Here is a 25,775-nt window from a genome sequence, read left to right on the forward strand (position 1 = left end):
GGCCAAAGAGGCTTGCTGGTCTGCTAGCTAACTTTGAATAGCTATTTACTCTGAGTCTCTGTCTTAAAGAACCATGAACTGTAATAGAAGTTTTGATGAAACAATACAATATTGCAAGTGTCTGTGTCTTGCATTCTTGCCTAACAAACAAGTTTATTGTAACTGGACACATCAAGCTGGACTGAGGCTGCAGCAGATGAAGATTTCTTTAAATAAAATAATCCAAATCAAGGCTTGAGCAAGGGGGAAATGTGCCTGCCTTACTTTACACACTTCCCTCACCCTGTCACAAAACCAGGGAATAGAAAAAAATAAGCCTGCTTTCATTGTTTTTTTTTCAATTACCATGGTAATTTGGAAAATCTTTACCTCAGAACATTATTTTAAGATTGTATCCAAATATGTAATTCTTAACAGCTAAACAGAAGGTTATTTATGAGTGACTTGTGGCTGTGTCCAACACATGATGCCTTAAATCTGGAGTACAGCAAACCACTGAAAAGGAATGCTCTTCTAAAGAGCTGGCTTGTGGTTTGGATTTTTGTGACAGAGTGAAAACTAAAAGACTTTTAGTCTCATCCAAATCCACAAAAAATAATGGGTTGCTCTTTTATATTGGTTGGGGGAGGAGGATTCCAAAGCTGTTATGCACTGAACTTGCTCTTGTAAGCAGCTCTGCTTTAGGAACTATTTGTTTTATACATGGGTCACTGTTACAACAACTTTTTCACTAGGCAGTTAATGGTTCTCTTAATTCAATACATCATGTCTTTCCTATATTCAAAAGGTACTGTTAAACAAAATTGGTTTATTTTTAACCTTGCAAGTGCTTTACAGTATTTCCCCATTCAGGGAGAAAGTGGAATTTTCTGAAAAGTGGACTTTAGAGCACATACAGTAACTGGCAGTTTTGGCCAGTTACTGGCATTCTTCAGTACACTCTGCTTTTTGTTTGTTCTCTTAGTAATAAATAACTAAAGGAGCAAATAAATAAATTACAAATTCAGTCACAATAATTCTAGTCTGCTCAACTACAAAATGAGAACCATGCATGTTATTCTGCAGCTTATAGCCATACTCTGCAATGTAGAGACAGTTGCCTCAATCTGGGGGGAAAGCAGAAGGTAAGTGTTCTTTTTCTTCTGCAGCTGTCTTCACCATTTCATTTCTCTAAATGCATAAAGCATAAAGCATAAATATCCTGTGTGGACATTTCTAATTGTACCTTGCTCAGATATCCTATGGTAAAAAAAAAAAAAAAAACTACTTCTTGCTGTATTTTGAGGAGTCAGATAGCAATTATTTATTTGTTTATTTTGGATATATGTGACACAATAAATGTGCCTGTTGAAGCAGTTGAAGGCATATTTTTGCAGGCAGGTAAAGCTCAGGTACCTTTTTCTGTTGCATGCTGTGTGAAAATACCTAATCTCAATCTATTTCTTCCTGAAGCTGAACAATTTTATGCTGACAGCATAAAATTTAGTATTTAAATATTAAATTTAATTTTAAAATTAATATTAAATTTTTAAATTCTTAATATTTGAAGTCTCCTAGACTGCCTATTTCTAATCTTTGGAAATACAGCCTTTGTGTTTTCACTGCAAGTATCAATAGGAGGAAAAAAGAAGCCTAGTCCCTACCAAATAGTCATGTGAAAAAAAAAAATGAAGAGCTGCTCTACCAGAAATTTGTCATTCACAAGAATGGTCAAAACGAAGTGATGAAAAAATGTGAGCTTTATAATAGATATGTGTTTAAACAAGTCCAAAGGAAGGCACAATGTTTATTAGAAGACTAAAGCACCTCCCCTACAACAACAACTGAGAAAGCTGGGGCTGTTCATCCTGCAGAAGAGAAGGTTGTACGGAGACCTTATAGTCCCCAGACTTTCCAGTGTCTGAAGGTGCCTGGAGATGTATGCTTCATCAGGAACTATAGTGATAGGAAGAAGAGTAATGGGTGCACTCTGAATGAGGGGAAATTATGGTTAGATATTAGGAAGGAGTTCTTCACTGTGAGCATGGTGACACACTGGAACAGGTTGCCCAGGGATGCTATGAATTACCAACACTGGGAGTGTTCAAAGAGAGGTTGGGTGAGACTTTGAGCAATTTGGTCTAGTGGGAGATGTCCTTGCACACAGCAGGAAGGTAGGGACAAGATGATCTTGAAGGTCCCCTCTGCTCTGGATGCAGCTCAGGACACTTTTGGCTCTCTGTGCTGTGAGTCCCAGCTGTGCACAGGGACACCTTTCATGACACAGGGTTGCTCAGAGCTCCATCCAGTCTAGATTTAAATGCTTCCACAGATGGGGCATGCACAATTCCTCTGGGCAAGCTCTGCCAATGCCTCACTACCTCACAAAAGAAAACTTTCTCCTAATATCTAATCTAATCTTTTATTGAACAATCCCAATTCTCTCACCCTTTCCTCACAGGAGAGGTGCTCCATGCCTCTGATAATTTCAGTGGCTTCCTCTGGACTCTCTGGCAGGTGCACATCTTTCCTGTTTAGAGGACCCCAGAGCTGGATGCAGTGCTCCAGGTGGGTCTCAGCAGAGCAGAGCAGAGGGGCAGAATCCCCTCCCTGCCCTGCTGCCCACAGGGCTCTGGATGCAGCCCAGGACACGTTTGGCTCTCTGGGCTGTGAGTGCCATGGCTGGGCCATGTGCAGCCTCTCACTCACAGCACCCCCAAGCCCTTCTGGGCAGGGCTGCTCTGGGTCTGTTCAGACCCAGCCTGTGCTGGTACCAGGGGTTGTCCCAGCCCAGGTGCAGCAGCAGCACTTGGCCTTGTTAAACCTCATCAGATTCCCAAGGGCCACTCATTGAGCTTGTCCAGGTCCCTCCGGATGGTGTCCCATCCTTCAGAAGAGTCAGCAGCTGCACTCAGCTTGTTGTCATCTGCTAATTTGCTGAGGGTGCACTTGATTCCTTTGTCTATGTCACTAATGAAGTTATCAAATAACACTGGTCACCATATGGACTCCTGAGGGACACCACTTGTCACTGATGTCCCTGGGACTCCGAGCCGTTGACCATTAACCTCTGGATGTGACCATAGAACCACATCCTTATCCATCTATCAGTATGGAATTGGATCCATCTCTCTCCAATTTGGAGAGAAGAATGTTGTGAGGGATCATGTCAAAGTCTGTACAGAAGTCCAGATAAATGACATCTGCAGCCTTTCTCTTGTCCACTGATGGAGGCATTCCACCACAGAATGCCACTAGATTGGGACAGCACTTGCTCCTTATGTTTTGATGGTTATCATTATTTTAACATTCAGATCCAATTAAAATATGCTCAGTTAGAAATGGTCCAGACAGAAGATTTGACTATTAGAGAGAAATCCATAGCAGGCAACATTCACCAAATGCTTGGCTCCCCAGCATACCGAAAGCTGTGCAGCTTGAAGATGGTGCTAGCAACTACTGTTGGCAAAGTTATGCTCTCATGTGATCCTATCATTTCTTCAAATTCAAGAGAGATGTGCCTTATTTCTTGGTGAGTGATAATTATCAAATCAAGACTCTTTTTTGAGTCATCCATTTTGTAACTGACGAAGTCAACAGCTCTCTATTCCGAAGTATGACTCAACAACAAATCACCAGAGCAGTGTAGCCTGTGGGTGTATAGAGTGTACTGTGCAATCCAAGACAAGGTGCAAACTGTTCTGTGTACTGATTGTGAAATGGCTTTTGCTTTCCAAAGAGTACTCTTCTGTCCTTCAAACCTCTCAACAGATAATACCAGAGAAGGTATTTTGATTTCTGTGTCCACCTCTGAAGTTTGTGCTCTCAACTGTCACCTTCAGTGATGTTCTTCAGTAGCTGAAATGTTTTTACATCCTCTCCTATTTAAATTGTGTGACTTAGCAACTGTTTCAATGTAGTTTTCCAGTAACACTTTTTCTTCAAATTTAATGTGGAGGTGACAAGTTTGCAAATTTTGGCAGTATCTTGATTCTTTTAAACAATGTTGTTGAATATATGCCCCTTTGATATCCCAGATAATCTTAACAATGGATATATTAGTGGTGTTTCAGAGTATGAATCATTTGCAATTAGATTTTTCTGATTTTTTAAATTTTTGTTTATCTAACCTCAAGTAAATTTAAAACCTTAAAGCTAAACCAAATCATGTGAACCTCATACACTATGCTGGAGAAGGTCCATGGGTGTGTGTACATCATTCAATTAATAATCTTGCAAAATTTGCTAAATTGTGATTATCATAAAATGATAGAATCACTTAGGTTGGAAAATATCTTTCATTATGTGAAAAATATTGTTACCTGAAAGTCAGTCAGAGACTACCATCAGTCTAGTTTGCAGACAGTCTATGGCAAGGCTTCCATTTGCCTTGAAGACTTCAACTCAGTCTTTTCTGCCTGTGATTTTTACTTTATAATGCCTTACAACAACCTCTGGGAAAACCTTTAGGACATGAAGTAGCTTGAGTTTGATTGCTTTTTTAGGCACATGGCTGCTTTACATGATTAATCCTTACTGCCTGTAAGGGTTTTTGGCTCTATTTTTACAGCAATAATGTAACAGTTCAGATATATATTTCAATGTCAATTTGTCTAACATCAAAATACTTGGTAATTGCTAGGAATAATATAACTTGGTAATTGCTAGGAATAATATAACTATCTGCTTCCAGACATCCCATCAGATACCACAATCTATCTTATAGGTCTAGCATCTAAGGTTTCTCACTCCTACTGTCTTTAAGGACACCTGTCAGTCTTCAACTCAAGATGCCAGAATATATATTGTTACTCAGAGGTTTGTAGTCCTCCATCAGTAAGAAGATGGAAAGACATCCTGGAGATACAGTAAGGAACAAGCTGATTCTCATCCATTTACCACAGCACTAGATTTTCATTTTTTTCCACTGTTTATGTTACTGTCATGCTGAGTGGTGGTAAATACATAGAAAACTGTACAGGAACTTTTTAAGAATTACTTGCTTAGTATGGGGTACCTGTAAGATGAGCTACTTGCAGATGGAAGAATTGGTTTTGAAGAGCCTAGGGAGCTACATCAAATTTCAAATACAATACAACTTTCCAGAATTTCACAGAACTGCTGAATACATTGAAAAGTCCAGGTTGAAAGGAACTTCTGGAGATCTTCTGTTCAAAACAGGGCTTTAGATTAGCTTATCCAGGAGTCTTGACAATAGTGTTGCATATTTCCAGGGAAAGACATTCTACCATTTCCCTGGGTAACCTATTTCTATGTTTAATAGCTGTCATGGCAAAATTTTGGGCAAGTCTGTGATCCCTGAGCTGGTTAGGACTTGATAGCTGAAAAGAGGTAGGTTTATTTTCTCAGTAACAACTTAGAACATATGTAAACTTAACAAAGAATAAAAGGCACCAGAAAGTTGGACCAACTGCTATGTCTTTGTTGTCCAAACTGCAGATTTCTTATCTTCTATGCAATCAGGTTACATTTGTTTAGACTCCTGTGATATTTGTATGATGTAAGGAGGTCAAAGGGCAAAGCCCTGCCTACAATGAAAACCCATACGTACCTCACACTGCAGGAGCTGCAGATCTGCCAGCCAACTGGGCTCAGCAAGGAAGGTCCCATTGTAGAGCAGAGCCTTAACTTGGAGAGATGCAGAGAGAATTGCTTCACAGAGAATGAATAATCATCATGTAAGGCCAAACTGTTACTGAGAGTAAAAAAAGGCAAGTCAGAGCTCAATTCTGCTTTATTCCTCTGCTATTTACAATTGAAGATAAGGTCACAGTAAACTAAATAGCCTTGGCTTTTAAACTTGATAAGTCATTCTATAATGCATCAGTTTTTAATATCTACCAGTGGATGTTTTAATAAAACTTGATTGCCGTTAAGTAATGGCCTTACACGTACTGAGAACTGGAAGTCTGGTGATATTTAAAACTGAGCACCAAAATGACAAGTAACTCTTAAAAAAAATAGGCCTAACTGTAAGAGTATTCAACTTGGCAAGCCAAGAATAGTAAGACAGCTAAACGTGTCAGTTTTTTCTAGCAATTTAAGTTATTCTGTTACCAAGTAATACCTTTAATTATGAGTATTTTTCCAACTGTGGAAGGCATTTATGCTTTTATCCAGGGTTAAGAGCAACACCATCAAAGTCAATTAGTTAAAATCACAAAGATGTATTGAAGTGCTACATCCATTTGAGATGTGCTGCTGTATGTTAGTCTTTAGCTTTACATATTAGGGAGCACAACCACTGTCTGAACAGGAGAGTGCAGATGTTTTCTGTGTATTATTGTTTCATTCTCTTCAATAACCAGAAGAGCATTTGTATGCACAAAGATCTAAAAAAGGGGGAAAGACCTGGCTTATTAAGTCTTCAAAGTTGTTTTGAATGTAATTGTAAACCACCAAAGAATTTAATATTAGGCAGCTGTTGATACATCTAAGTACTTTCATGAAAGTGAAACAGAAATCAGCTTGAAGATGCTTCCAAAATATTAATCCATGGTTTAAATACAAACTCACATATGATTTTAGTATACTGCCAGGACTGTACTGGAATGTTTTGTTTGACAGCTCTTCAGAAAAAGCTTTCCACAGGGAAACAAGGGAATTGAATGTTCCATCTCCAATAGATTGCAAACTGAGCAGCTGGAGCACGTGGGGGCCATGCGACCCATGCACCAACCAAAGGGTAAGCTGTCCTTGGAAGTCTCTGTTCCAAAGTCTCAACCAAAGGGATATCTGTCTGCCTGTTGGTTATGAGAAAGTGCCAGATTGCAGCTCTTAATACTGCATGTTCATGATTTGATGAAACCTATAGTAATGTCAGATTTGAAGCCATAGAGTAAGAGAATACTACATCCAGTACTGCTCAAGTGTTCTCATTAAAAAAGTTTTTTTCATAGAAAGTATCTATTTTGGCTGTGTGTTTCTGTTTAAAACTTTATTTTTCAATACATTTTCCCTTAAAACAAACAAACAAGCAAACAAACAAAAAAACACAACCCACACAGTTTCTTTTCCAAAGCAAAATTTTATTTTCTTAGTGGAGTTCTTTTAGGGCTTTAAAAAATCAAAAACTTGAAAATATACAAAATATAAATGATTCATTTCCACACTGGAGAGAGATAAACAAAACAATGAAGTAAACTGAATAGGGAAAATTAACATCTTTACATACTAGCTAAGTATTAGTAATCATAATTATTATTTCAAAGTTATTTTATTCATTAATTTTGCCTGTAGATTTTCAACAAAAATTTCACCAAAGATGTTTAGTTTTGAAAAGCTCTAAGCTCAGCTGGAAACCCTGAAGTTCTGGTAGAATTCTCTTTTCTCTCTGAACAAAATTAATAGTGTTATTTTTCTTTCAAGTTTCGCTCCAGACATATTGAAAGATTTGGGCAGTTTGGTGGAAAAGCATGCCTAGAAGCCCTAGGAGACACACAGACCTGTAAAACCAGCAAAGCCTGTCCTGAAGAACCAGAACCAGACTGTGGTGCTGAATTTCAGTGCAGTTCAGGTAGGTTTTGTCTTCGTGCCATAGCAAGTAAAGCAGTAACTCAGAAACCACATTTTAGTTCTGTGAACAAGTTGCATCAGCCTCAAGCTAGCACTTAAAAACAGTCCATGGACAGGTGGGCTCAAAACAACAATGCCAAAACCACTGCAGCAAAACCATTTAAGAAGGGGTACATTTCTCTCATCTTCCATTTTAATTTGCACCTAGTTTAAATTCTTCTGTAACTTCTGTTGCATGGGTAGAATTGACCATATCCTTTCTTCCAGCTTAACTGCCCCACTTGCTACTGGATCACTAGGTTTTACAAAAAAAATCACCAGGAAAAAAAAACTAGAACTGAAGGAATCTTAACAGAATGGATATGGAAGTTTACCAATCTAACTGGCATGATAGATCCTAGTTGGAGACAAGCATGCATCTAGATCCAAAATAAGATATAAATTTGTAAAGTGATACAAGTGCTCAAGATTCATGAGAAATCAAAATAAAGTAGGAAAAGTTAATAGTAAAACTAGTCAAAACAAAAACAGAAAGATGGTAAATTAATTGGAAGTTCTAAGCCATTTTTTTATATTGTGTTTAACTCAAACACTGAAAAGTGCAAATAAAGCAATTTAAAATTAGAAAACTTTTAAACCTCTAACTACTAGTTCACAGAGATTGTGTGGCATTTACAGGTGAGGTTGATGATATCAAAGTGTTAATTTATTATGCTACAGCTAATCTACTAAAGTCTTTAAATCCTATAGGAAAAAACAAACAAACAAACAAAAACAGTCTCTGTAAAATGTGTGATATGTAAATTCAGGAAAGTTACTACTTCCCTGTTGCTTTAGAGCACAAATCACTATAGTTTGGGACACTACATGTCCGTATTATCCAAATTATTTAGCCCAAACAGCAACAATTTAAATTATTTAGAAAGAAATTTTTGTTGATGTTGAATTGATAATTCCCTGTATTGTCTTAACACAAATAAGAAAACCCCAACCATCCAATTATTTGAACTTTACTATAGAACAGTCTAGGAAACAACAACTTTCTTCAGATGACAACAGTTCTCCTACAACTTACTTTTCTCAGTCATCCTACTAACTTATATAAAACAGCGGCATGCAGTTTATTTCATTTGAAAGTGTCAGAGCATAGGATTTTAATCCCTCAAGACAACAGTAGAAATATACATAGAGGAAGATCTTAATAAGAAGTACCTGAGGGTGCCATTTAAAGTCCATCCTGATAAAAATGCATTCAGACAATGTTTTATTCCGTGATCAGGTCGATGTATAAAGCGAAGACTTGTGTGCAATATAGATAATGACTGTGGAGACTATTCTGATGAAGATAACTGTGAATCTGAACCACGGTCACCATGTCGAAAGCATGATATTGATGTGTCTGAAGTTGGCAGGACTGCAGGACATGGGTATGTAGTAAAAAGTAGTATTGGGCCTAGTGAAGATTTGGGATTGTCTCCAAAGTCAGCTGAAAAAACTGGGGCACAGTGATATTCCCAAAAGTGGAATATGAATCATGGTAGCATTTGTATTTAGAAATGCTAAGTAGCCTTTGCAAGAACATTTAACTACCATTTTATTTTGTATACTTGTGAGGATAAAACATGCAGTGTAATATGCACTGCAGACAGTGTAAATCAATCACAATGTTAGTAAACAGAATCATATATACATGCCACATAAATAAACTTACATTTTATTTAAAGGTAAATTTTATAGGTATATAGATTTGTTTCTAATGATATTTCACAATCAATCAGTAATTGCCAATTACTTTGTTAAAATGCATGTCTAAAAGGGAGAAAATACCTCTTGACAATTTATATAATGGGATGCCTTACTGCAACAACACTTTATGTGCAGCTTTCTTCCAGTATTGCATTGTCTACTTCCCAGGTCTTTGTTGTTTACAGGAGCATTCATCATTAATTTAAGTTGAAAATTAATCTTTTTGTTCTCAGACCCTGCGGAGTTTCTTTCATGTCTAACAAAAAGAAAACGTGACATATTGTTTACCTTCAAATTAGAGTTAGAAGGGAGCAATCCAAACTGAACAGAAGATAAAAGTATACTACAGCACTATATATAGTATGTAGTATATATACTATATAGTATATTTAGTATATATTGTATATAGAGTATATGTATTATACTCTATATATAGTATATAGTATAGTATAGTATATAGTATATATATAGTATATAGTATAGTATAGTATATAGTATATAGAGTATATATACTATATACTCCATATAGTATATAATAGTATACTATTATGTACTATATAATATTATACAACAGCACTAAAATTATACATCCTTTTCGTTTAACTTCTTACTGTGCAAGAGCAAAAATACTGGGTTTTAGCTTGAGGAAGTAAACCAAGCATAAAGACAATTTTAGAAGCTTCTGTTACAATCTCTTACTAAAATCTTGCATGAGAAAGTGTTGCATAGAGATGCAGTAATGTCACTGCTGACTTTGATGGCTTGCTTACCACTTTCTACACTCAGAAGGGTACACATATATTTGCCAGATGTAAATATTGGAAATACTGAAAAGATTGAAATGTATGAAACAGGCACAAAAGGGCAAACAAATTATACAGAATTCTCCAAGGAGTTGTTTTTGGAAGTATTTCTTGTACTTCAGTATATAGATGCATAGAGGTATACAGCTGATGCGCCTGCCTGCTTGGTTTTGTAATGGTTTAGATTTCCTCTCTTATGCTCCAGGAAATGCTGCCATTCCAAGGTCACACCCTGCAAGAAGAGACAATGCTAGGAGTAGCTGTATATTCCTACTAAAGATTTGATGAATGTTGTACATGCTTAATAACCAAGTGCCTACCAGCAAACAAACTAATATAAGTTATTAAAAATACATATAGCTGTTGAGATGTACATTTTAAATCTACAAGGAATGCTTTCTTATAGATGTACTTGTCAAGAACAAATGTTCTTTCTCACAAATATATTGGTCAACAGAAATGTTTTTAACCTCCTTCCTAAGGTTTTCACCATGTTTGATGTTTAATGTCTTTTATTTGTTCATTTCTCATATATGATCCTTCAAGAAATTTACAAAATATGTAACTATCTCCAGTACACAGATGAGAAACTGCAAGAGATGAGACAAGCTGCTTGGATGGAGCAAGATCCAGTTTCACAGTTATAGCCTCTGTCTCTGACAGAATACGGCTTTTCCAGTCGACAGGTCATGTGTGCTGACACGCCCTCTTTTTAAATATAACTTCTCTTGTATTTCTCTTGTAGAATCAATGTTTTAGGGATGCAACCAATGGCCAGCCCATTTGACAATGACTTTTTCAATGGTCTTTGTGAGCGGGTGCGTGATGGAAACACACAGACATACTACCGCAAGCCATGGAATGTGGCTGTTCTCACTTACGATGTAAGTTTAAGTCCTTTGCAAGATACGATGTGTTTCATTGAGTGCCAGCTCCTGAAATACTCTTGGAAGACTCAGCATATCTCTTGAGCCAGACAGCAGATTTTTAGGCTCAGGTTTGTGCTAAAGTCCAGAGGGAAAGAGGTTATGTTCTCATTTACTTTGGCAGTTAAGCTCAGTTATGCTAGTTATGCCAGACAAATTCCCACGTCTTCGTGCTGCACCTTTGCACAATAAATGAAATTATCTTTCTGAAATGTTTAAAATATGAGCAGAAGAAATGAACAGAAGATGTACAGAAAGGATTACAATACCCAACTTTTACTAGGTAGAAGACAAAATAATCTACATTTTCAAGGACATGTAAAAGCCACTGATAAAAATGCAGACATAATACAATATTCTGGTATTTGTTTTTTTCTAACCAGTGATTATTTCCTCTTTTGCATTGGGGAAAAAAAATTGTTAGGCTTTTAAGTTTCAGACTATGACTTTTAGTGAGGTTTGAACGCCAAAAATGTTGATGATTGTTGAAAAAATTGTTAGACACTTCAGAAATCAAAGCACAATTGTGCCGTCTAAATTACTGTAAATAGGAACTTGATAAAACAAATACTATTTAAACGAGGCCCTTCCCAAAATGAGTAAATCTGACCCAGAGATCTCTGGTTATGTTTGGTTTTGATGTAGAATAATTTTCAGTTGCTAAAATGTGATATTCTGCTAAAGTATACTAAAATAGCTGGATTATTTATTGCTTGCTGTAAGAAAAGAAGGCAGAATCATAATTCTGACTTAGTTAAGAAGTCAGGAGCTTTTAGCAAATCTTAACTGTGTTTCAGGAAAGAGGGACTATTATTCCTCACACAGAGTCATAGAATCTCCTGAGCTGGAAAGGACCCACAAAGATCATTGAGTCTAACCCCTGGCTTTGCACAGGATGCCACAAGAGTCACACCTGAGAGCATTTTTGAAACGCTTCTTTGAGCTCTGTCAGGCTGGTGCTGTGACCACTTCTCTGGAGAGCTGTCCTGCCCAACCACCCTCTGGGTGAATAAACTTTTTTAATATCTAAACTAAACTTCCCGTGACACAGCTTCAGGCCATTCTCTCAGGTCTTGTCACTGGTCACCAGGGAGTAGAGATCAGTGTCTGCCTCTCCTCTTCTCTCACAAGGAAGCTGTAGACAGTGTAAAGGGATAGTTGACACACATAAATTACTTTTACAGTGTTACATGCTGAGATTTAATATTCACTAAATTATTGTCATTGCAGTCAGTTCAATGATTTTTGAACCACTGAACTGATCCTGACAAGGTAGTTTGTGAAGAGAGTGCTATTTCCATTTGTTTTGGTTTAAAAAAGAGCTGTAAGAAAATGCATTGATATGCTCTGTAAAAAGTACAGCTTTAAAGTGCTACATAGATTTTTCAACTACTGCCTGTTGTTTTCTCATACAACCTTTTTTCTATCTTTTCTCAGACAAAAGCAGACAAAACTTTCTCATCTGTTTACTACCATGATCGTGTGAAAATGTTACAAGAGGTTTACATACAAAAACAGAAATATTTTAATATTGATGCCTCTCTGAAATACACACCTACTGATGGGAGTAACAAAAATGCTTCAGAAGGACATTTGAAATATGACTACAGAAAGAATTATACACTTGGTTCCATCCTTCAAAGCTACACAGAAAGGGTGAGATTAATTCTTCTAAAGGTTTTAATGTAAATATTTTACAAATGGTACGGTTTATGCAGTGTTAGAATTAGGCAATAATAATGTAAGTATTCCAGACAGCCGCTGCTTTTTATTTTTTTTTTTCTTTTTAATGAAGTACTGGTGACAAATTTCACACATGGCCAAATGGCAACTCAAAGTATCTTCTTTTTCCCACTGTTTATCTTTAACTAGCAAGCACCCTCTTCACCAGGGGCTTGGTGTTAGAAAGAATGAAGACCTCTGGTCTCATCCTGATTAGAGAGCAGCTCTGATCTAGTGCAATGCGGACAAATTAGATCAAGTCTTATGATGAAAAATTGCCACTGAGGAGGCCTACATTACATAAAAAAAAATAAATTTTAGGAATAATGATCAAAAGGTCAAATCTCAGACTTGTGGGTACATCTGTACTAATAAACTAGCCAGGGCTATAAGGAAAAGGCACTGGTACAAGATAATCCACAGTTTTACTAGCTTGCTTGCATGACTTAAGTCAGTACTAGTTCTCATAAGCAATGCCCATCCTGCACTTCCCCACAGCATGTTTGAAGGGAATGATCTTGTAGACAGTCTGGAGAAAAGCAAGCCCATTTTGGGATTGTGCATAAGCAATACCTGCCCTTTGAAAGAGTGGAAAGACCCAACCCCATTTTATTTGATAGTAAAGAAGTAGCCTTAGCATTTAGTGTGGTCAAAATGAGATAGACCACAAAAAGCGATGCTAGACATGTTATTGTTGAATCCCGGGCAGCTGCTCCACTCTCCCACCAGCAGGCTTGAGGAGAGAATGGGAAAAGTAAAAACAAGAGAACTTGTGGGCTGAGATAAAGTTTAACAGGAAAACAAAACCCATGCACACAAGCAAAGTAAAACAAGGAATTCTGTCACTGCTTCCCACGGGCAGGCAGGTGTTCAGGCATCTCCAGAAAAGCAAGGCTTTATCACATGTAATGGGACTTGGGAAAACAAATGCCATCACTCCAAACATACCTCCTTTCCTCCTTCTTCAACCCGCTTTATATACGGAGCCCAATGTCATAAGGTATGGAAAATCCTTTGGATCAATTTGAGTCACCTGTCCCAGCTATGTATCCCCCAACCTTCCAAGCACCCACAACTTCCTTGCCAGCACAGCAGTACAAAAAGCAGAAAAGGTATTGGCTCTGTGTAAGCAATGAACAGCAATAACAAAAACATCTCTGTATTATCAAACCTGTGTTCAACACTAAACCCAAACACAGTCCCATGCTAGCCACTGTGAAGAAGATTAACTTTTCTCTCAGCCAAAATGAGCAGAACACAACATTATGACCTAATCCAGCAGCTGTGTGCTAATGGAATTAACTGATCAGGTCATATACCATTTTCCACACTTTATGCCAAGGTCTGTGATTACAATATGCCATCATATACAAGGCATATCAGCTCCACAGAGCTAAAGTGCACCATGTGCAAGGAATACTAGATTTTCTTCAACTAATTAATATTTTCAAGTTTGTCATTCTTGTTGTCTAGGACCCATTCAGAGCTCTGGAGGTCAAATAGATATAAGGAAAAGCTAAACTAAGTTTTATCACTGATTAATTGAAATAATGCTGAAGACAAAGATCTGCGCTATAAAGATAAGCTGAACCCAACATTGCCTTCGTACTGGTATGAGTTTTCTTGGGATGGAAACAAACCATTTAAACCTCAAACCATGAATCTTCACAGAGATAAAAGATCAAGCTCTATAGCTCAGGGGGTTTTAATGTGTGATTATAGTCTAGTGGCTTGTGATAGAAGCTTTGGACTCAAATTTGTGCTGAGAGATCAGTTCAGACAATGAGTCACAATCTGTCACAAGAAGAGTTCTATCACTGCAAAGTCATGGGGCTGCAGGTTAGTGGAGTGACAGTCCCTACATGAGACCCCTCCAGGGCCCACCTGAAAGTTAAAGTCATAATCTTGGAGGTGCCTGGAGGCACCTGGAGAGAAACAATCTGTATATGCTGGTCGGCAGGAATATTGCACCTACAAAAATTTCCTCACAGTGGTTTAGGTACCTGAAGATTTCTGCCAGTCTTAAGGAGCATCTGAGTCAGCAGCTTAAGATCCTTTAAATGGTGCTGGATAACATAATGGTCAGATGCCAGGTCCTCTTTACATACCTCCTATTGGGCACTACTATTAAGGGAGTCACATAAATACTGCAAATAATAATGGGGTTTGGAAGGCATGTGTTCCCTTAGAGTTTTAAGTGCAACTATTTCACAAGATTTTATTTCACAAGTTACAGGCAGTAGCTAGGTCCTGATTTAGAATATGATATAAAATCACCTGGAATGTAATTCACAAAAATATCATTTGTTATACCTAGACTTACAATGTATGTATGGCTCAACTACATAATATGAAGGTTTTTTTTCCTTATTAACTTTCTTTTTATGATGTTGGTTTGGGTTTTTTTGTTTTTAATTGGAACTATGCCCTTCTTTCTAATAATCAGGAGGGTGTAGTTTTTAATTGGAGCTGTGCCATTCCTTTTGAGAATCTGAGAATAAAAGGGAAGTGATCCAAAGAGAGAACTTAGGTCTGCTCTGACTATAAGCAAAGAGGAAACTCCATCTGACCAGAGTGGACAGCTTCTGCTATTTAGCAAGCCATGTAGAACTACTTTTCAATGTTACAAAAGTCAGAAAGTCACTTTTCAGTAGGCATTATGATTCAAGAGACCTATTGTCAAATAGATCAAAAAGGCCTTGTTAAAATAATGGAAGAGTTCTACAAAATTGGAAGAACTAAAGTAACTCTCTTGCTGCTTCCTCAGTTTAGATCGGAGAGCTTTCTAATTTTTATAAAACAAGTTTGTCTCATTTCCATAATGCTAGATTGAATGCTACGTTGAAAAGTGCTGAAACTTCATTACAAGTAAAACAGAATAGATTTTCATGCTGTGCTGCATACCAGAATGGCATACTCTTCTCTTTTCTTCTCCCTGCATTCAGAACCAAACCTTTCTGCATGTAAAAGGACAGATTCAGCTGGGAAGGTTCCAAATTCGGAGTCGTGATGTTCGCCTCACAGATGCTTTCCTTGATGATTTAAAATTTCTGCCTGCTGAATATGACAAGGGGGAGTATTTCAAATTCCTAGAAGATTATGGAACTCACTATGCAGTCTCTGGAACTGTAGGAGGAAAATATGAACTTGTTTACGTGCTGGATAATTATGCTATGTCTCAACTAGGTATGCTTTCCGTTGGCCTTGGCTATGACCAAGTTCCCAGACTTTCAAAGAGATATGGGATGATAGATCTGTGTATGTGGAAAAATACTGAGAAAGCACAGTTCAGTGCATGCTGCTTGTGGCACACCAGTGACATTATAGAATTACATGAGAAAACAGAGAAAATAGCCAACCTTTATAACTTATAGAACTATTTGAAATCTCTGTTTTAAGTCTGTGACTGAGAGGGCTAAAGGAACCTTAAACAAACCTCGTGAACACACTAGCAATAATTGCATGATTCACAAGAGATCTTGTCCAAAGACAAGAAAACCAGTATAAACCCTAAATCCTATTTGGTACCTTTTTGTGGTATAATCACTCTAAGAGTATGGTGGTGACAAAAAACAAGGAATAAATTGAAGGGCTTTCTAGAAACCACATGGAGCATGTGAGTGTGTTGAAATTTATTTCATAGCTTTCAACATTCACACTGGAATCTTCCATGCCCTGATTAAAATAGAAAAGTAGAAATTTAATCTTCCCTCATGTGTAGTTCAGATATATGTGGGTTTGTGCTGGATTAAAGTGATCACACAGGAGTAAAGTGAGAAAAGACAACTCTCACGTTGATTTTGGAGATCAGAAAATGAGCACCTGCTGCTTGCAGCACCAATAACAATATCAACATTGTTAATATGAATATCAAATATTCAGGTTATGAAAAGGGACATGGGAGAAATATGTCACTTCCATTTCCCACTATTAGTCTGTCCATCACCTCGAGATTGTAGTTCTGGATTTTTTAAGTCCCAATTTTAAGCAAAATTCTTTCTGAACACAATGCCAAAGTGGCAGATGTTATTGGGTTTGGGTTCAATAAGGAGAAAGGAGATGTTGGAAACAGTAGTGGGTAGAGGTGGATTAAAATTAACATACTTTTAAGAGATCAGTGGCCTTGATTAATTTTATGGGTAAAAGGAGTGGAGAAATAATTGAGGTTAGAAGAGAGACTGACAGAATTCAGTAATTTAGTATATAAAAAGAGTAAATATTGAACAACTGCAAAAAACAAAATTTCAATATAATAAAATGAAGAGAAATGGTTTCTAAAGGAAGACCTGCTTTCAGCTAGATAAAGAAAAACAGAAATTTATTTTTACTATTTTCCTAGTTACCATAGATCTCACCTGCATTTGTTCAGGCACTCAAATTACAGTCATCCTCATATTCATTACATAGACAAGGAAAAAGTAAAAGATAAATAGTAAGAAGACACAAACATTTCCAATAGGCCTGAAATTTATTCTGTAACAATAATAATGTCTTGTTATTTATGCTTATTCAATCTATCTAATTGCCTATTTCTACTTCCAGGAATCACTGTAGAAGATGTGAAAAAATGCCTTGGCTATCACTTAGATGCCAATATTGTGTATAAAAACATACAAGCCAATTTTAATGTTGATAGTGGTAAATGTGAAAATATTCATAGGTGGGAAAAATGTAAGTATATCCTTGATTTATGTTATATCTTTTGCTTAAGGAAAGATAATACTAGCTGCTTCCCCTGAATAATCAATATAGTTGTGGCTGTTAGGGGAAAGACAAATCTAATAGAGCAATACAGGTGAGATTCACATTCTTCCACGCTCCTAAGTCCAGACAGCCTGAGAATGTGTTCCCAGCATGCACACACATGAACCCATCACCTGATGCATACATACATACTTACACATCACTGGCCACAAATAAATACAGAAAAAATACAGACAGCGCTCAGGCAAACACAAATGGCACAAATCGTTTCATCCTTTTCTCCTCTCCATTTAATCCAGGAGAAAGTCTTTCAGTGTGCAATATCACAGAATCATGGGACAGTTGAGGGTTGGGCGGGTCCTCTGGAGGCCACCTTGTCCAAGGCAACACAAGCCTCAGGTATTACAGTCCCAATACAATATTTATATATAATCAGTACAGATAACTCCAGAAGTTGACCTTAAATACCCAGTTGAACAAGCAACTGCATTGTTAGGCTCTCCTGTTTGTGACAGAGATATACTACACCAGGCCCACAGCTCCACTTCCATTGCTGGTGCAGATTCTCTGATGCACACCAAGACACACACTGTGGATGTCTCCAGGGACTGGCCTTAGGTGCTCAGTCGATCCAGCAATTAGCCCTTAGATCCTCTTACCTCCAGCTGCCTTAGACAGAAATGCACTCATATGAGAACAGATCTCAGTCAAACCCAGAACTGTGAGGTCTCTCCAGTATTTGGCCTAGAAACCCAGTACCCGTCTCCTCCACCTGTCTCACTCTGGAGCCACAAAATCACAGAATGGTTCGGGTTGGAAAGGACCTTAGAGATCATCTAGTTCCAACGCATCATTTTGGAAAGGGATTCAACATATTAAATAAGGCTGTCCAGAGCCCCATCCAACCTGTCCTTGAACACTACAGGGATGAGGCACAGTTTCTCTGGGTAATCTGTTCCATTGCTGCACTTCACTCTGAGTAAAGAAATTCCTTTTATCATCTAATCTAAATCTCTCTTTTACTTTAAAATCACTCCTCCTCATTCCATCAGTATCTAACCAAGTAAAAATATTTCCCTCCTCTCTCTTTATAAGTCCCCTTCAAGTACTGGAAGACTGCAATGAGGTCTCCCCAGAACCTTCTCTTTTCCAGGCTGAACAACCCCATCTCTCTCAGCCTGTTCCTCATAGGAAAGGTCTTCCAGCACTCTGTCCATTTCTGTGGCTTCCTCTGGACTTGCTCCATAGGGTCCACATCTTCGTTGTTTTAGAAACCCCTGAGCTGAATGCAGGTGGGATCTCATGAAAGCAGAGTAGAGGGGCAAAATTCCCTCCCTCCCCTGCTGCCCACGGGGCTCTGGATGCAGCCCAGGACATGTTTGGCTCTCTGGGCTGTGAGTGCCATGGCTGGGCCATGTGCAGCCTCTCACTCACAGCACCCCCAAGCCCTTCTGGGCAGGGCTGCTCTCCACAGGTTCTTCTCCCAGTCTGTGCACAGACCTGCTATTGCTTGACCCAGGTGTAGCACCTTGCACTTGGACCTGCTGAACTTCATGAGATTTTTGTGGGCTCACCTCTCAAGTTTGTCTGGGTGTCTCAGGATGGAATCCAATCCTTCTGTTGTGTTAATGGCTCCATTTTGTGTCATCTGGAAAGCTTCTGAGAGTTCACCTGACCCCACTCTATCATTGATGAAGATACTGATGAGAATCGGTCCCAAAGAGAGCCCTGAGGGGACACCACCCATCACCAGCCTCCACCTGGACATGGAGCCTCTGACCACAACCCTCTGGCTATACCCATCCAGCCAGTTTCTTGCCCACCAATAAGTCCACCCTTCAGGTCCATATGTCTCCAATGGGAGATAAGGAAGTCATGTGGAACTGTATCAAAGGTCTTACAGAAGGCCAGGTAGATGACATCTGTTGGTCGTTCCTTGCTGACTATCCCTTGCTGTCACTGCATCACAGCCACCATATCTAGGCCACGGTAACAGTACTGGTACTTGGCTCCCAAGCCACTTACCCTATATTCACCTGCTCGTCTGGCTTGACACCTGCTAGTCACCACACACTGGCAGATGTATTGTCACTTGCTCCAGTGGTTGCCACCACAAACATCAGGTGCCTATCAGCCCTTGTCCAGCTCTAGCTGCTGGTACACAGAGCTCTATACACAAGCATGCACACAGAATAGAATCCCTTCAATCTAGGAAAGAGTTAGAATGGAATTTAATGGTAGGCCAGGACAGACTGCAAAGATGAAGGACAGTACACAGCAGAGTAGCTCACAGATCAGTCATTTGTCTGTATACAATCAGTCCCGTTTTTTTTGCCTTTATCCCTTTATTTTCTCAAGTTTTCTCCTCCCAAAGCCACCATGAAAACCCCCTTACCTTTTCAACGTCACTGATGTAAATATATCCTAAGTATTTAAGTTCATGCAATCCCAAAATGCCATTCTTTGCATCCAGAGAGATCTTCCATTGACTCATCTTGCAGCTCATTAATCTTCAGCCCCATCCTGCTGGGCTAATGGCTGTGCTGGAACAGGCATGGGAGGAGTTGAAGCAGGGACTCCCTTTCTCTGATTACCCTGTTTGTGTTCCCCCGCCTATCACTGTTGCCCTCTGCTCCTTTATGTATCTGGAGATGGGCTTTGTTTCACATGGAATAAAAATTGCAAAAGGGAAGGATATTTACTACTAAGTGCTTAAGAGGCAATAATTTTCAGTGCTCTGCTCTTGTATTTTAATTATGAAGCAAAAGCTCCTACTATTCTAATTCCTGCCCTATTTTGGTTTAGCTCAGTAGAATTACTCATTATCTTTTGCCTGTCATCAAAGGACTGTGATGTCCATAATGTGTCTCAGTTTGTCCTATCCTTTCTTTTCCTTTCAGATCTAGGATTTTCTAATTTAACTGCAAAATAAAAGATTTCCTCCCACATAAGAGGTATAAGCAAAGAGATATTGAATTCTGCCACAACCAAGAGGTCTCTCTAGAATCATTTTACAAAGAGGGACTGGCTGCACTAGAAGGACAACTGTTCTTCCAGATGCATGGACATTAAACATCCTTCTTCACCCTTTTCTTTTTTTTTTTTCTGCAGCAGAAGTAAAAGATAATGCTGTCATTGATGATGTCCTTTCCTTAGTGGAGGGAGGGAAGATTGACTTTTCAGTTAAAATCAAAGAAATGTTACTACGAGGAGCCAAAGCGGTTGATGTAGAGGATTACATGGGGTGGGCTAAATCTTTGGTTGATGCCCCAGTAGTGATACAGCAAAGGGTAAGTACAGCTTCTTCAAAGCTGTAGCTTTTTACAGTTTGAAAGCTTTTGTTCTATGATGGAGGTGAGACTCCAAGTTTATAATTTCACACATCGTCTTTATCTTAACTGTTTCTTCAGATTTTTATTCTGGTGATGGTTATATTAAAAGGATTCAGAACTTTGGAAGAGTGTGTTATGTATGGGCTTTTTTTCTTCTACAGCCTTCTCCAATACATACACTTGTTCCAGTTAAGATAAGAGATGCGTATTTAAAGAAACAAAATTTGGAAAGAGCAATTGAAGACTACATTACCGAATACAGTGTGTGCAAATGTGAACCCTGTAAAAATGGAGGCACCCTTGTGCTGGTAGATGGAGTCTGTACATGCCTGTGCTCAAGTTATTTTAAGGGAATTGCTTGTCAAATTCCTAAATCTACATTAGTGAAAGGTCAGTAAATACTCCAAATGAACTAAAATGAGCATATCTGTTGTAACAATAGACTGACAAAATGAGCCTTCATAAGAAGAGAACCATATCTACTTTTACCTACTACTGTCAAATCTCAAGGGCAAGGTGTGGAAAGTAAGGTAAGTGACTGGGTTCTTTCCATAAAGAGGGTACTTTAATTTGGAGTTCATTGTTCCACATACATTACTGTGTCTTGGAATGACATGAAGTTCATTTAAGTACACAAAAGAATTATCAAAGCTTGGTGCAGTACTGGTAAACCAATTTCAGGCAAAAGCAATCTCACCATGTCTTAAATTATTTTTTCTTCAGTTTTCTGCAAAAGGTCAGTGTCTGCTAGCACATGATCATGTTTCACAATTACTGTCCTAGTTTAATATTAGGTTAGGGAAAAGGGAAAAGAATGCAGTTCCACAACTGACAATGTAAAAAAATTACTGTGCAGTAAATTCATTCTCTGTGGCAAGGTTTTTAATGCACAGGTGCCCAAAATGGACCCTAGAACTTGACAAAAATGTTGAAAGCCCAGGGTTTTTAAGCACTGCCACTGACAAACACATTTTTAAAAGCTGAATCTTTGTGATGGGTTGTGTTCAGGAGGCTGCAGTGATCTGCAGAATCACCATAACTGAGTTGAATCATGATCTACCTTGAAAGAGGTAAGTGGCCTAATCCTGTATGATGTCTTCATAACAGTTGTGACTGATGGAGGCTGGAGCTGTTGGAGTGCCTGGTCCACCTGCAACAGTGGGGAGAGCACTCGAACTCGCCAGTGTAATAATCCTGCACCAGGACCTGACGGCAGAACATGCCAGGGAGAAAGCATTGAAAAACGGCCCTGTGAAGAAGGGAAATAGTTAGGCTCATCAAAACCAGGTAAGCAGCCTGTTTAAATGTGTTACTGCAGTTTAGAATAAATGTTCAGCCAATATTTGGGGCATTTCAGAAATGCAGTTGATGAAGTGATGGGTAAGTTCACTTATGTATTTCACTTAAATCTGTGATTTGATACCACCTTTGATCAACCACTGTATATTGAATTTATGAATGGTTAGATTTGTATTTGAATGTTTTGACAAGTAATGTTATATTACAGAGCTTGAGATTAGAATAGAATTCTGGATAAGAATAGACTAAAAATACAGTTCTCAAAAAAAACAGATTTCATCTCCAGTCAGACTACCCATCAAAAAGCTTATGTCTTAAGGAGAGGGAAGAGACTTATTTTCCAGGGAAAAAATATTAAGACAGTTTAGGAGACTGAAGTCTCTTACTTGATAAATAGAATGCTGAAATCCATCAAAGCTAGTGCTACAGCAGATTTGAAACTTTCATTGAGAGAATATGATACAGATCTGGAAGATCAAGAGAAATATCCCAAGGACAGGTATAAGTAGTATAAATTAAATAAACCAGCAAGAGGTAGATTTTAAACAGACTGAAGACACATTCTTCACACAATGTCCATACAGAAAGTAAATATGCATATTAAAACCTAAACACAAAAAAATAGAACATTATTAAAGGTAGATAATCAGGCTCACTCAGGAAGTCTCTGAAGAATCATTTTTTGCAGGATTGGAAACTATTGTGGCTGGACAGTGCCCAGGCAGAAATGAGCCTGGGGGTACTGGTCAACAGCCAACTGAACATGAGCCAGCAGCGTGCCCTGGTGACCGAGAAGGCCAATGGCATCCTGGCTTATATCATGAACAGTGCGGCCAGCAGGAGCAGGGAGGTCATCCTTCCCCTGTACTTGGCACTGGTGAGGCCACACCTCAAGTGCTGTGTTCAGTTCTGGCCCCTCAGTTTGGGAAGGACGTTGAGACGCTTAAGTACATCCAGAGGAGGGCAGTAAGGGTGGTGAGGGGCTTGGAACACAAGCCCTGTGAGGAACGGCTGAGGGAGCTGGGGGTGTTTAGCCTGGAGAAAAGGAGACTCAGGTGTGACCTTATCACTCTCTACAACTTCCTGAAGGGTGGTTGTAGCCAGGTGGGGGTTGGTCTCCTTCTCCAGGCAGCCACTGACAGAACCAGAGGACACAGTCTTAAGCTGCGCCAAGGGAAATGTAGGTTAGATATTAAGGAAAAGGTTTTTATGGAAAGAGTGATAAAGAACTGGAATGGTCTGCCCAGGGAGGTGGTGGAGTCATCATCCCTGGATGTGTTTAAAAAAAAGACTGGGTGTGGCACTCGGAGCCATGGTTTAGTTGAAGTGTTGGGGCATGGGTTGGACTTGATGATCTTAAAGGTCTCTTTCAACCTTGTGATTCTGTATTCTGGGAATGTATTGCTATGTGTTTCCCTACTCCTGGACATTCCCTAGGTCAGTGTTATTGCCCTCTTGTTCAGTTCGGGGTATGAAGTTAGCCTTTGCTTGATTCAATGAAGCTGGTGTTATTAAAATAAAAACAAACCTCATAAGCAGCTTAATTTTATTCCTTAGAAAAAAAATATTAACCTAACTTTGGCTTCTATGGTTTCAGACGTGGAGTCCTCACTCTTGAAGCAGAAGTCTGATATTTAAGTCTTCTGGAAATCACACTATGAGTTTTGATTCATCCTTCACAGAATCACACAGAGTCTCAGAACGGGTCAGGTTGGAAGGCACCACACTGGGTCATCTGGTCCAATATCCCTGCTCAAGCAGGGTCATCCCAGAGCACATAGCACACGATTGTGTCCAGATGGTTCTTCATTACCATTTTTTCACATTACAGACATAGTTGAGACACAATAAAATCATTGCCTTATTGAGCTATGAGACTAAAACTTCTTTTAAATTTTGACCAAATATATATGTTGTAGCTACTATCTCCTATCACTTCTTCACTATTTTTCATTTTTTTTAGAAAACATTAATGGATTTCAAACCAGTTCCACAAATCACAGTTTCTGCTGGCCAGCTAGCTACACCAGGACAGTGTAATGGCATGATTTTAAAGTACCTGCAGCTTAAATGATCTGTAATCAAAATAAAGTAATAAAATATAAACATGTTAACAGAGTTGTGCTGATACAGTAGCTGTGGTCAACCTTTTATTTGTCTGTGGCTATCATTAGAACATGAATACTCCTTCTTTGTTAGTCAATGGGGTGTCCCTTCATTAATGTTTTTTCATAATTATTTCTATAATGTTTTCAAACTGAGTTTCAAGAACTCAAATCCAGCACAATTATAAGAATGATGTATACAGCATCATTTGATTGATGGTATATTGTTAGAGAAGAACTTTGAAGAGTCATTATTTTTAGCAAAATGCCCTTGGAAATTTATTTCAGCCACATGTTCTACATCTAATTCATGGCACAGACCAGCAGGATGTTTATGAAGACATGCAGCTTCACTACAGCTACAATGCTTGCTCCTCGCAATATCTGCAGAATAGTTCATCACTGTATCTTGACTATGTCAATGAGTTAAAGATTTTATGAGAAATCAGAGGCACATTACAAAGTGATAGAAGAATTGTCCTATTACCATCCATATTTTTAGCAGAACTTCCAAAACAGGGAAACAAGACTGATGCAATTTTGTTGTCATTGAACCTACCTGTCCATCTTCCTCAGTGACTTTTGAACCCAGCAGACAATTACTGGAAAATTTGTTTGGAACAAGGAGAAAGGATAGTTCTCAAAGAGGTATCATTTAAAAAGTCAGCTAACTTGGGAAAACAAAAAGAAATCAGTGTCCCCTTTGAGGAAAAGGTAACCATGTTAACTTAGTTATACTACTAGATATGGGAAGATCCCCTTGGAAGCAAGATATAAGGAAACAGTTAATAACAAAGATATATGAGGGCTGAGTGGTTTGGAAATACAGAAATAGTAGATGACATCAGATCAATTAGTCCCTTGCATAGTGGCAGTCCAGATCTGGAAGAGTCCCTTGGAACATTCTTTACCTTGCTCCTGCCCATGAGTGACTAAAGACTCTGAGTACCAAAGATAAAACATCACAAAAGAAAGCAGAAGAGAAAACAGTGAACCACAAAACCCTTCTGTGCTACAAAAGTTAGATGAAAAAAAAGCCTTTCACTGGTCCTGCCATCGCGAATAGTCCCTTCAGACCACAGGAGAGGCAATGGGTTTCCACTAATTTATGTTCACACATGCACCTAGCATTTCTGCAGTCTTTCTGGGACATTTCAGAAAGCCTCAAAACTGTCAGGCTTTTTACTGTACTGTGCACCTGTAATAAAGCACCTCTTGGTGAAGATCTGGTGTTATTGTCTCACAGTGGGAGTAGGAGAATTCTCCACCAAGAGTAGAGCTATCAGATATCAGGAAACTTTTAATACAGCAAATCCTAAAGAGCCAGAAGTGAAAACATTCCTGCTTTAAAAAAAGTACAAAGAGGATGCCTAGAATAACCTACCATAATCTAAGATTCAACACACAGTGTGAGCAGACATGGTGACCAAGCATCTTTCCAGTACAGTTAGTAATCTGTCTCTGTTAAGGAATTTTTTTCCTAACAGCAGAATTCTCCCAGTCCTGATATTAAATGTCTTTCCTAAATTGCTCATGTAGAACAAGCAAGCCTTACTGATCTCCTTCCTTCTCTATGCTCTTTGGAAGATCATTTCTGAACATGAATTAATATAAATGAATATA

At 38.5% G+C, this 25,775-nt stretch overlaps 2 protein-coding genes across 4 annotated transcripts; both read left to right on the forward strand.

Annotated features, from left to right (window-relative positions):
• Nucleotides 1-1,031: 1,031 nt before the first annotated feature.
• C9 (complement C9) lies at nucleotides 1,032-24,165 on the forward strand. Of its 3 annotated transcripts, none has more exons than XM_053932718.1 (12): nucleotides 1,032-1,124; nucleotides 6,568-6,685; nucleotides 7,369-7,516; nucleotides 8,795-8,942; nucleotides 10,810-10,948; nucleotides 12,428-12,646; nucleotides 15,658-15,898; nucleotides 17,255-17,383; nucleotides 20,528-20,706; nucleotides 20,910-21,138; nucleotides 21,856-22,035; nucleotides 23,645-24,165. In XM_053932718.1, exons 1-11 carry the CDS (start codon nucleotides 1,039-1,041, stop codon nucleotides 22,014-22,016), a joined length of 1,797 nt encoding a protein of 598 aa, XP_053788693.1. In that variant the 5' UTR covers nucleotides 1,032-1,038; the 3' UTR covers nucleotides 22,017-22,035; nucleotides 23,645-24,165. The 3 variants fall into 3 exon arrangements, with proteins under 3 accessions (XP_053788693.1, XP_053788695.1, XP_053788692.1); XM_053932720.1 differs by having other exon boundaries at nucleotides 6,592-6,685; XM_053932717.1 differs by lacking the exon at nucleotides 1,032-1,124 and adding an exon at nucleotides 3,417-3,511.
• Nucleotides 22,053-23,638, forward strand: LOC128782391 (uncharacterized). Its single transcript, XM_053932721.1, is given in 2 exon segments — nucleotides 22,053-22,871; nucleotides 22,874-23,638. Coding segments are annotated over 2 exon segments (708 nt in total). The 5' UTR covers nucleotides 22,053-22,774; the 3' UTR covers nucleotides 23,485-23,638.
• Nucleotides 24,166-25,775: the final 1,610 nt, after the last annotated feature.

This window comes from Vidua chalybeata, chromosome Z (genome assembly GCF_026979565.1).
Source record: "Vidua chalybeata isolate OUT-0048 chromosome Z, bVidCha1 merged haplotype, whole genome shotgun sequence".
NCBI classification, from domain to species: domain Eukaryota; kingdom Metazoa; phylum Chordata; class Aves; order Passeriformes; family Viduidae; genus Vidua; species Vidua chalybeata.